Raw genomic sequence first — 12,008 nt, forward strand, 5'->3', positions numbered from 1 at the left:
AGCTGTTGGAAAGGCACCAAGAACCTAAAGGCTATCACTTGCCTCCGCAGAGGGGTACTGGTAAGGTAGGAGTCAAGGACAGATGGGTGGTTTTTCATGAGAGATCCCTTTTGTACCTTGGAATTTTGTATCATGTAATTATATTACCTGTTTACAAAATAAATATAAATTTTAGAATTACTTCTGAAAATTGATTCAGATGAAAAAAATCAGACTATAAATTAATATGAAAAAAACAAATCAGAATGTGATAGGGTGGGTGATAGGATGTGACAGGATGATGGGTGATTATCATCTCACGAGGAAGACAATGAGAATGATCCAGAGGCTAACAGCCATATACTCTGAATTATCTCCCTTATAACAGTGATGCATCTACACTGACCAAGGCTCCCTTTGGCGACAAAAGGCAAAGGTTAGGCAAATTGCACCCCCCACCCCACCGCCAATTAAAAATTGAACCCTTACCCATCAGATCCTGGTCTGGAAGGAGCATTATCGGATGAGTTAGAAGAGGTGGAAATCACCGAGGAAGTCACTGAGGTGATGGACAATCTCCGCAGCGTAGATGACATGATGTAGGGTAGTACAATAGACCCTGTGCGGCTTTGCTTCCTCTCAGTCAAGGTGGGTGGCTGAAGAACACATGGCATCTCACGGTGAGCTGGCCTGGAACTCAGCCCATATGGCCTGGCACACCCCCATCCGTTGGGGGCCACCATTTGTATTGGCTGGCACCACTGCTGCCTCACTTGTTAAATATCGCAGCTACTCCTATTCTTAAGTATAAACACAACTAGGTCAAACCTACCTTGTTAAGATGAGAGAAAAATTCCCCATAATTTGCTGCCAGCCACATAAGAGAGAAAAAGCAAACTGTTCATTACCCCCCAGTAGAAGAGCAAAACCCTCGGTCTGCTTCTCCAGTTTAGCTTCTTTCAGCCACTAGAAAAATAGAATACTGGCCTAATAGAAAGTTTTAGATCCAAACTGTAGACCTGATGCTTAGGAAGTAAATGGTGAATCTTAAGAAGTAAAGGAACATTGGGCGCCTGGGTGGCTCAGATGGTTAAGCATCTGCCTTCAGCTCAGGTCATGATCCCAGGCTCCCGGGATCGAGTCCCGCATCGGGCTCCCTGCTCTGCGGGGAGCCTGCTTCTCCCTCTGCCTCTCTCTCTCTCTCTCTCTCTCTGTCTGTCATGAATAAATAAATAAAATCTTGAAAAAAAAAAAAAAGAAGTAAAGGAACATTAATACTGATCTGCTTTCATTAGAAATGTCTCCAGTAGGACTGATTGCCTCAACAGGCTACCGTATCAAATTCACATGCAACCACTGGCCTGGAGCTAATAAAAACTATTCACTAGGTGAAAGTCACAGTCCTTCCCATCTAGGAACTTGTGTAAAAGACAAATGTTCCTAGGAAAAAGCTCTAAACTGGCAGTAGGTTGGGAGGTTAGACATGACTGAACACTTGATTAAAAGCAATGATCACAAAGATACTCTGGAGAAAAGGGTAGTAAAGACGGAGGTGTGGGAATGGGAGGCAGGAGGGCTCGAAAGGAATTTCAGAGCTTTGACCTAAGGAAAGAGAACTTGAAAATCAGGAGTTCAAGAGTGAGACAGTTATCATATTAAAAAGAGGAGACATGGGGCGCCTGGGTGGCTCAGTCAGTTAAACATCCGACTCCTGGTTGTGGCTCAGGTCATGAGACTGAGCCCTGTGTCAGGCTCTGCACTCAGCGGGGATTCTGCCTCTTGCTCTCTCCCTCTGCCCCTCCCCCTGCTCGTGCACGCACAGGCTCTCTCTCTCAAATAAATAAATCAATCTTAAAAAAAAAATGGAAAAATGAAGCTGCATCCAAACACTTAATCGACTGTTGGAGAGAAAAGGTTATTTATTGTTTATTCTTTTATTAAGTAACCTTTATGCCCAACGTGGGGCTCGAACTCATGACCCCAAGATCAAGAGCTGCATGCTCTACCAACTGAGCCAGCCAGGCGCCCCAGAGACAAAAGGTTATTGAGCGCATGTACCAACCCACCCAACTTCTTGGGAAGAAGAAAACTGTCACTGGGAGAACTGTGTTAGAACTGTTGGAAAAAATGATGAAATCAGCTGTATGCATTGCGAAATGCACTTCACCATTCTTTATCCCCTTCAAAGGCGTCAACAGTGGAAACCTTTCATCAAAATGAAAAATAAACACTAGGAAAATCACTAAGAATTGGGCTAGATGGGACAGGAATGATCAGCGTCTGGGAGCAGGAACGTCCCAACTGCTAGGAGAGTAGGGTGCACACTGTGGGCCCAGACCAGCGGCCTCAGCCCCACGTGGGAGCACGTGAGGAAGGCAAACCCTCGGGCCACTGTAGACTTCTTATCAGAAACTCTGGAGCTGTGGTCCAGCGGTCTGTGTTTTTCAGGTGGTTCGGACAGTCACTCAAGTCTGAGAACCCCTCTGTAGCACGTCACTGTTAGAAGGTCACCAAAAGCTCACCATGTGCTCTCCTCCCTGCCCCTGGTATTTCCATGCTGCACCATTTTGACTCATCTGGCAGCTGAAAAACTCCGCGAGATCAAAAACGGTCAAAGAGACCGAAAAAATCAACAAGCTCCTTAGATAAAGCCTACCAGCGTTATGACACCGTAGAGCTTTTCCACTTTCTCCTTGAGTTCCCGGAAACAAGAAGACAACCGGTCATGCAGTGGCTTTAGCTGCTCTGTTAGCTTCTCCCCGTGGATGCGGATCCCCTCTGTCAGCAGGGGCATCTGAACAAAAGGGCATGAGAGGAAGGGAATACGGTTTAGGAAGAGGGATACTTCAGATCTGGAGGCTGGGCGAGGATGGGAGTGGAGACGGACAGGTAAGCTGGCAGACACAGCATGGACCACATGAGAATGCTACTTCTCCGTGTGGGGCTTGGGCACTGGCCGCCCTTGGGTCAAGGACACAGGGAGACACACAAGGAGACAAGCAGGCCCTCAACTGGGGAAGGGCTGACAGCCCAGACAAACCCACCTGGCCCAGGGGCATGTCTGTGGCTAAGCCACTGCTAGTTTTAAACATCAGGCTGAATCGGATGGCTGCATTTTCTACCACTGTTCACTGAAGTAATGAGAGAGAGAGAGAGAGAGAGAGAGACTGAGGCCAACATGGCTCAGCTGGAAACACAGCTCAGCAAACCAATTTGGGGATTTTAATCTCTTCTCTAGGAGGGTCCCTCTCTGCACTGTAGAGTCTAACAGAATGCTATTCCTAGGGTCACTCTGCCAAACAAAGAGGTAGGCTGTGATTCCAAAGAGTAAAAAACAAAACAAAACAAAACCCCCTAAAAGCGGGCTTGTAGATTTAAGCCCTACAGAATATCTTGGGGTTGTGCTCTGTGGCACCCCATGGAGTGCTGCGGAAGGCTGTCTGGCCACACCCCTCCCATGACACATACCTGCAACGCTATCAGTCGTTTTAGCAGCTCAATCTTCTCCTGGTCTTCGGGATGCTCCCGCAAGTACTTTTCTGTAAAAAAAGCCTAAAAGGGGAGCACATGTGAGTATTAATTAGAACACGTTCCTATCTGTGTATTTGACCCGCGAGGGAGGAGAGCCTGAAAGGGTGAAAAATGTGTTCTGTTCTGATAAATCAGGAACATCTAAGTAAATACTCATTCATTTCCTGGGGCAGCCCTTTTGCCATAGTGGACAATTCTAAAAGTATGTGCTATTTTGTGGTTTTTCTGGAATTGTGCAATGCCTAATCAAAGTACCTTCTCAACAACCACCAGACACACACAAGTGCACAGACCAAATATCATCAGTAGAGCAGAATGGCATTCAGTGAAATAACTTTCCCAAAGGACTAAGGCCAATGGCAATCCCTAAAGGTTACTCATTAAAGTGTGCAGTTATTATAAAGGAAAAAGCAAAAAATTAGCAGGCTGGATATGGACGATAGTTCTCCTGCTCTATCATCTGATATAGGCTCTATCACATTTTTTTCCTGTATTAAGTAAATATTAATAGCCACATTTTCTCATTACTCATCTATCTAAAAGGCTTTTTTGAGGACATGAGATATAGATGTGAAAATGTCTTATAAGTAAATTTCTTAAAGATTTATTTATTTGAGAGAGAGTGCGCATGGGTGGCGGGAGGGGCAGAAGCAGAGGGAGAAGCAGGACCGGGGCTTGATCCCAGGACCTGGGGATCATGACCTGAGCTGAAGGCAGATGCCTAACAGCTGAGCCACCCAGGCGCCCGATTCAATGTATTTGAAGTCCTTATAAAAAGGGGAAGTTTAGACACAGGGAGAACACACTGTGAAGAGGCACGAGGAGAACATGGTCATCTATAAGCCAAGGAATATTCACCAACCCCTCAAAGTAGGAGAGAGGTGGGACCAAATTCTTCCTCACAGCCCTCAGAGGGAATGAACCCTGCTGCTACCTGGATTTCAGAAAACTGGCCTCCCGAACTGTGAGGCAATCTATTTCTATTGTTTTAAGCTGCCCTGTGTGTGCCTTTGTTCTGGCGGCCCCAGCAAATGAACGCAACAAGGGATACAAAGACATGCGGGCCTGCAGGCCCAGTATCACAAACAGGAAGCCGGGCAGCACATCCGGAGAGCACTCCTTCTGGCCAGATTCATGTTTAGAGAGAAGTGAGTGAAAAAGTCGTATTGCTTAAAACCTCATCCACCCTCACCTTCCAAATACAAGCAGTTTAAATCTTCAAAAGTTAAAAAACAATTCCTGATATAAGATAAAATGCACCGAAATTCCCAAAACATTGGTTGAGTCAAGAAATATTGGAGCAGGGTGCTCTGAAATTCACTTTTTTAGGAGAGTCCTGCCTCGCGACAGAAAGGGGCTGATGGATTACAGCAAACAGCTCTTGGGTTCCTATCAGGCAGGCAATGATTAACGGCCTGCTTTAAGACAGGTCGCCTGGATAGGTAAGTGATGATGGATTCCCCAATGGACTGCAATGGGGGTCACTGGTGATCAAGGAGTTTACCTTTTTCTTACGTTTAGAAATGCACACACTCATACATATTAATTAAAAGTACAAACTAGTATTTTAAGCTAAAGGTCTTGAAATTTATTAGTTTACATACCCTATATTCCCTCTTTAAAAATTTCATTGAGGGGCGCCTGGGTGGCTCAGTCGTTAAGCGTCTGCCTTCGGCTCAGGTCATGATCCCAGGGTCCTGGGATCGAGTCCCACATCAGGCTCCCTGCTCAGAGGGGAGCCTGCTTCTCCCTCTCCCACTCCCCCTGCTTGTGTTCCTGCTCTCGCTATCTCTCACTCTGTCAAATAAATAAATAAAAATCTTTAAAAAAAAAAAAATTTCAATGAGAAGACAATGACATTGGAAAGACCTTCATGAAATTACATACTATTCACAGATACTGGCATGTATGAATTTGAGTTCAGGGGCATTCTGTAAAAAAAAAACCCAAAAAACACTTGGAAAAACACATTAAAAGTTAGTACTAGATAGCTTAGCTTATATGAAAAAACACACACCAAAATCATTACAGTTCAAAAAAGTATTATATTCTGGACCCTAGTTTTGCCTTGAATTTTGTGATGATGCCAGAGATTATTACCGACACCTGGCATGGACTCCGGCGCGGACTCCTTCCCGGCTGCTAAGGGTCATAAGCCTGAAGAAGGCGCAAAGGTTGATGGGAAAGATGGTCACAGCATCAGTCACAGAGTACTGGCCGCCCCACCCACGAAGGACGTTTCGATCACATTTGGCTCCAAGCGACGGGAGGGAGGAAGAAAACCGACCCTCAGCAAGCCTCAACTATACGGCGAGTGTTCTGTGATGTTCCCTACACACAAGATGCCTTCCTTAGCTATGAGCCACTCCTGTGCGTTAGGTATCTTCCTCACTTTTTTCAGATACGAAGCTCGGGGCTCAGAGAGGTGAATTATCTCACCCAAGGGCACACAGTGGCCAATGGGAAGCCGGGATTGGGTCACAGGCGTGGCTGCTTCTAACGTCCCTGGTCTTCTCAGGACTTGGTGTACAAATGGAAATAAGAGAATCAGCCCATCGACTGTCCACTCGCCCTTCCCGTCTTCCTCCTTCACTTCCCGCTCATTCTCCAGGCTACTCCACAGGGCGGTGGCCAAATGTTTATTTGGATTCAGGAAGAGGACTCCAAAATTACCTAGTCACTGAAAACAGCTGAACAATTAAAAATCCTGTCTTGATTAATTACATTACGAATTACCTACTTGAATACATTACTTCCATTTTATTTTTTTTTTTAAGATTTTATTTATTTATTTGAGAGAGAGAGAGAGAGAGGGAGAGCACAGAGGGAAAGGGAGAGGGAAAAGCTGACTCCCCGCTGAGCAGGTAGCCCGATGCAGGACTCAGTTCTGGGACCCCGGGATTACGGCCTGAGCCGAAGGCAGACGCTTCACGGACTGAGCCACCCAGGCGCCCCCATTACCTCCATTTTAAATGGTGCTACATCCAAACCCTATGCAATGGATTCACATCTGGTGAGTACTCTTTTCTTGTTTCTCCAGAATAAAAGATATGACACTTAGTTGAACTAATGTAACTGTGTAGCCAGGGCCAGCGTTTGTCCAAACAACCTACGGCACACCAAGTCAGGGTGGGTGTTTCTAGAAGCTTATTTTTTTTTTTTTTAAAGATTTTATTTATTTATTTGAGACAGAGAGAATGAGATAGAGCATGAGAGGGAGGAGGGTCAGAGGGAGAAGCAGACTCCCTGCCGAGCAGGGAGCCCGATGCGGGACTCGATCCCGGGACTCCAGGATCATGACCTGAGCCGAAGGCAGTCGCCTAACCGACTGAGCCACCCAGGCGCCCTCTAGAAGCTCATTTTAACTAGAGCACAGCTCTGCCTCTCCCACAGATGCTTCTTCACTTCCAGAGCATCCTGAGTTCTGCATCTCCCACAGGGGAGAAGGGGAGTGGGAGAGGGAACAGCGGGTAGATCAACCAGACGTGGTATATTAGATTGATCTTTCAGTGACTCCTTACCAGGCCATGGCCTAACCCTGGCGGGGTTGCTGAGGGTCTCTAGAAGGTGTGAGGTCAAGGACACGCTTTTCATTAATTTCACTTGTAAAAGAAGTGAGGAAGGCAGAGTGAAAAATCTCTCAGGTGAGCTGTAAGCAACGAATTCACTGGGGGCATGGTGCCACGGAGAGAGGCATGGAGACACATGGGATTCACCTTTTCATAGTTGGAGTATCCCCCCATGACAGCCGGGTCCACGATGCCACTGAGCAGCATGGAGAGAGGGTGCACAGAGAGGGCTCGGTCCCAGGCATGCTGCTGGACACAGTTGCTGATCTTCTCATTGGTGAGTTCCATGGTTTCTATGGCATTCTCCAGGGGACTGATTTCCTCCTGTGACAGAGGACCAGGGAGAGGAAGGGCATTTTGTGAGCTCACAGCAAAGACAGAACAAAAAATCCGAAGCGTTCCCTTTTAAAAGGTATAACATTCTCACCAAGCTATAGAAGAGTCGTTTTGCTTGTCAAGGTTATATTTATTTGGATACCACACTTATTGGAAATGCTTTTGCTAAGTTGCAAAATAAGCGACTTAAAATCTCCTTAGGAAGTCCAAGGGTGACCTAAAAATTAGAGCTATTGCGGTGATTATTTCTTGGTGCAAAGTATCTACAGAAATTTTGAAAAAAAAAAAAAAATTGGAGCTGTAACAATGATTGATTTTTAGGCAGAGCTCCCTCAGAGATTTTTGAGAAGCTCAGTGACAACAGAGTAATGGGTTATCTGATCCCAGATACTTCTGCAGCACCTAGAATGTTCCCTGGCAAGAGGCTTGATGCTTCTTCCATGAGAAAAGGGAAATGATTTTGGATGCCATACATTCAGACCATACGTAAGTCACCTTAGCATGGGTTCTGTGGTTAAAAGAAGTCAGAAATAAGAGGATGTATTAGAATATTCAAGCTGAATTTTGGATGAAAACGAAGTAAGATTTAATATACATTCAGAAGAGCAACTCCTGTGGAAACATCTTCAAAGCCAGGTTTCAAGAAAGATCGCCTTCTTCGTTTTACCCATTGCCAGCCAGCATGACCGCCTACTGCAGCCTCGATGCCAAAAGTCTCTGTCCAAAAATCGTATTCATACTTAAAAAATAATAATTTACTACCACTGGTATGGCACACATCAGATTTCAGTTCAGATCTGTTCAAGATGTGTTTCTTGAAGATGTATTACATGCCAAGTGCTGTGCTATGTTCCACAGTCATAAAAGTGACTAAGACCGAATTCGTGGCTGGGAGGAGCCTATGGTTTATAAAATGTAGTGGGGTCTCAAGCCATGTAAGCACGGGAGTAACTTGCTAGAAATAAGCCCAGGTTGTGGCAGGGCACAGGGAAAGGGCATCTAACCCCACTTAGGAGTTTCAGAGATGACTTCCAGGCGTAGCCTAGATGGGAGGTAGTTAGGTTGTGAAGTAGCATTTCAGGCAAAGAAAATGGCCCACTGTCATGGAGGGTTAAAATACCATGAAATGAGCAGTTTAGTTCCAGAAGATTCCACAGGAAACGAGGTGGCAGAGCTGAGTCACAAGGACTCTGCCTGTGTGTGCTAAGGAACAGCGGCTTTATGCTCTAGGCACTGGGGAGCCACGGCAAGGTTTTAAGCATGAGGAGGATACGGTCAGCTTTCCACTGTGGCACTCACGCTCGGAGGCCGTGAGGAAAACAGGCCTGTGAAGGCCAAGGCAGGAGGCCAATGAGGGGGCTTTTTCCGTGGCGTCCACCAGAGATGAATGAGGGACTAAAACAGGGTACAGTAGTAGGAGAGCTGGAAATAAACAGATTCAATAAATATTAAAAAGGTAAAAGGGGCAGCTTTGGGGAGGGATAGAGAAGGAAGAGTCTAGGACGACTGGTGATGTGATTAGCCACGAATGAAAGAAGAGGAAATGTTCTGGGAGAGAATGTGATTGACAGCAAACTCAAAGGAGACATTCGGAAAACGGTTTGGTGCACTGGCAGGATCATGAGGAGACGAGACTCATTTACTCATAAAAGAGTCATTCACTGTGAGTAACCTTTAGGGTTGGTGTTGTAACATCAGTTGTACAAAGGAGTTCTATTAGACAAGCACGCCTTTTATTTCTCTCTCGGAAAACAAAGTTGGCCAGAGGAGGCTGGCCGAGCTAGTGAGAACTGGAGGAGGGCTTAACAAAGGCTCTTATTATATCTGGAGACACAAAGAATTTTCTGAGTTCCAATTTCAAATGACTCACCGTTGAAATTTGTTTGACTTCAAACCACTTGAGAATCCCAGGAAAGGTGTACGCAGTTGTATACGTGGTCCTTTCGATCCACATGGTCTGGTGGAAGGAAGGAAAATTGGAAATGTCAGTTCCCAGGCAAAATGGCAATGCTCCCTGGTTGAGGTCAGGGAGAGTCTATTCCCAAATGCTTCCTTGGTGAACGGGCCACATTTTGAGGATTCTGGATGTTTAAAACTGCAAGGGATCATCTGCTTGGGCCCTCTCATGTTCTAGAGGGGACATGTGAGGTCCAGAGAGGTGGGACTTGCTCAGGTCATACCAGCATCAACACTGGAGCGCAACAGCAGAGCCCAGTCTTGGGGTGGGGTCCGGTCTAGAGTTCTCCACTGAGATGGGCTTGCTCTCTAGGTAGTAAGCGCATAGCACCTCTGTCCTCTGTCCCCACGGTGCCATCGTTTCTGCAATCTGCTTTGGTTAGGTGGAAAGCCTACTTTACCTTGTTTTAGAGGGCAAAGGGGGTGGACTCACAGCAAATTCATTGTCTGGATCCTTCTCTCCTTTCCAGAATGGCCTGGAATATCTGAACTGCTGCACTTCATTGGCTCTATAGTAGCTGGAGAAAGACATGGCCACAGTGCTGTAGCTTCGCTCTTAGAACAAGCAGTCCTTGATCAGACTTCAAAAAAACCTGGGCCACATCTCACAAAGACCGAGTCTTATCCACTAAGCGACCTCAAAACAGTCTCCACAATGAAAGCTGGAGGAGGTGCACGATCTGATTTTATTGCACATCTTTATCTTATTTATGAATCCATTCCACAGCTCACCATTTAAAAAGGTATATGTATTTATATCCATGTTTGTGATTTCATTTGTGTATTTTTATCTCAATCCTATCAATCCTACTAGCATTTTAGCTTCTCAGGAAAAAAGAATGAGGCTTTCGATCACTGGGGACCCCACCAGGCAAGGTGAGGTCAGCCACTCCTCAGTGAGTGCTTCTGAGTGGAAATAGGATCCAGGAGATCTGAAACCTAACAGTGAAATTCCTGATTTCCCTCTGTCTGTCTAAAAATACCCCCAAGGCCCCCAAATCCCTTTTGAATTACCAAGCTCTTATTTTATACTGAAAATACAATAAAGAGTTGCTGTGGTCTGAATGCCAGAATTCATGTGTGGAAATCCTGCCCCCCACTGTGATGGGATTAAGTAGTCTGTGGCAGGTGCATAGGTCATGAGGGTGGAGCCCCCATGAATGGGATAAGTGCCCTTATAAAAGAGACCCCAGAGCACTCCATCACCCTTTCTGCCATGTGAGGACACAGAGAGAAGTCAGTGTCTGTGAATCAGGAGGCAGGTCCTCACCAGACACCAAATCTGCTGGCGCCTGACCTTGGACTTTCCCAGCCTCCAGAACTGTGAGAAATAAATGTGTTGTTTATAAGCCACCGAGTCTGTGGGATCCTGTTATAGCAGCCCCAGAGGAGTAAGACAGCAGGTCTTCCAAATGAGTTTAAGACTTTGGTTTTAAAGATTTTATTTATCTATCGATCTACCTATCCATTCATTCAGAGAGAGAGAGTGCGCGTGCGCGCATGTGAGAGCATAAGTGGGGGGAGGGGCAGAGGGAGAGAGAGATCAGGCAGACTCCACTCGTGGGGCTCAATCTCATGAACCTGAGATCATGACCCGAGCCAAAATTAAGAGTCAGACGCTTCACCGACTGAGGCACCCAAGCACCCCAAAGCTTGGGTTTTGATGTACTTCTAGATAAAATGTGTTAGAAAATGTTTTTTAAAAGAAGCAAAAAACCCCCACTTACTTTAAGATCTGCTCTGGAACTGGTTTGTCTTTGTAGCTGGGCGGCAGGCTCATCACCGGCTTTACGGTGAAACACTGCATGTCTGAGGAGCTCGTTAAGGAAGGACAAGGGGCTGGGCTGTGAAGCTGTCCCAGGCAGAAAGCCCCGCCTATTCCTCCTGCTTTGCAGATGGAAATGGTACCTGCCTGACGTACTCCTTTTTCCTGACTGCCAGGACTGCATTCAAAACAGGGTTCCCTGAGGTATTACCCAAACGCCTTATTAAGTAATAATCCTAGGACATTTTGGTCAGACACCTGGCAAGCAACCCTGCCATAGGAAAATAGGCATCAATGAACTATCAGGTGAAGAGGGATTTGAATCAGTTTTAAATCATTTCTTTTGGACACGCATGCCTCTGAAACAGCCAGACTCCAGAGCCTGCGCAGAAGGAACGTCTGGTATCTGTGGCTATCACTTGTTGACGGACGGCCATCGCTGGGCACTGAATGAGGTTCTCAATATGTTCCCGCCAATAATAAACACAACAACCAACAGGCAGATGTTATGAATCTCCTTCTACAGATGAGGAATCTGAGGCTCTGAGAAAACCCAGAGCGCATAACTGGTACATGATGAAGTCAGGCTTTTAATCCAGCTCACGGGGAGACCCGTCTCTCTGACTTGATAATTTAAATAATGACTTTTTTTGTCCTCGCCAGTACAGATATACTGTTTCAAAATCGACAGCATTTAAAGTCGGGGTGAAAGCCCTGGGTCGGGACAGAACAGTGACTCCCAGCATCTCTGGGTGATGTGCAGCCCCGGGGAACCAGAACCACACGACGCTTAATCAGGACGCACAATGAGAATTCACAGCTGCTGAATTAGAATCTCTCTGTGGTGAGTCTCCTGTACAACAAAATCTGAG

At 46.1% G+C, this 12,008-nt stretch overlaps 1 protein-coding gene across 5 annotated transcripts in view; it reads right to left on the minus strand.

Annotated features, from left to right (window-relative positions):
- Nucleotides 1–12,008, minus strand: part of DOCK5 (dedicator of cytokinesis 5) — a 216,986-nt gene that overhangs the window by 20,877 nt on the left and 184,101 nt on the right. For 4 of the 5 annotated variants that reach the window (XR_010409659.1, XM_064585368.1, XM_064585369.1 and 1 more), the window contains exons 42-48: nucleotides 11,099–11,180; nucleotides 9,805–9,889; nucleotides 9,286–9,372; nucleotides 7,227–7,403; nucleotides 3,448–3,531; nucleotides 2,636–2,773; nucleotides 469–635 (exon numbers count right to left, since the gene is read on the minus strand). Coding sequence is in view for 4 of the 5 variants with exons in the window: in XM_064585368.1 (XP_064441438.1) it covers nucleotides 469–635; nucleotides 2,636–2,773; nucleotides 3,448–3,531; nucleotides 7,227–7,403; nucleotides 9,286–9,372; nucleotides 9,805–9,889; nucleotides 11,099–11,180 (820 nt within the window). In the remaining variant the exon portion in view is untranslated. Of the gene's footprint in view, nucleotides 1–468; nucleotides 636–2,635; nucleotides 2,774–3,447; nucleotides 3,532–7,226; nucleotides 7,404–9,285; nucleotides 9,373–9,804; nucleotides 9,890–11,098; nucleotides 11,181–12,008 lie in introns of those variants that run through there. The other variant, XM_064585371.1, reaches the window with a different exon arrangement.

This window comes from Mirounga angustirostris, unplaced genomic scaffold, assembly GCF_029215605.1.
Source record: "Mirounga angustirostris isolate CCGP_5_RB_7025 unplaced genomic scaffold, mMirAng1.0.hap1 SCAF_2, whole genome shotgun sequence".
NCBI lineage: Eukaryota > Metazoa > Chordata > Mammalia > Carnivora > Phocidae > Mirounga > Mirounga angustirostris.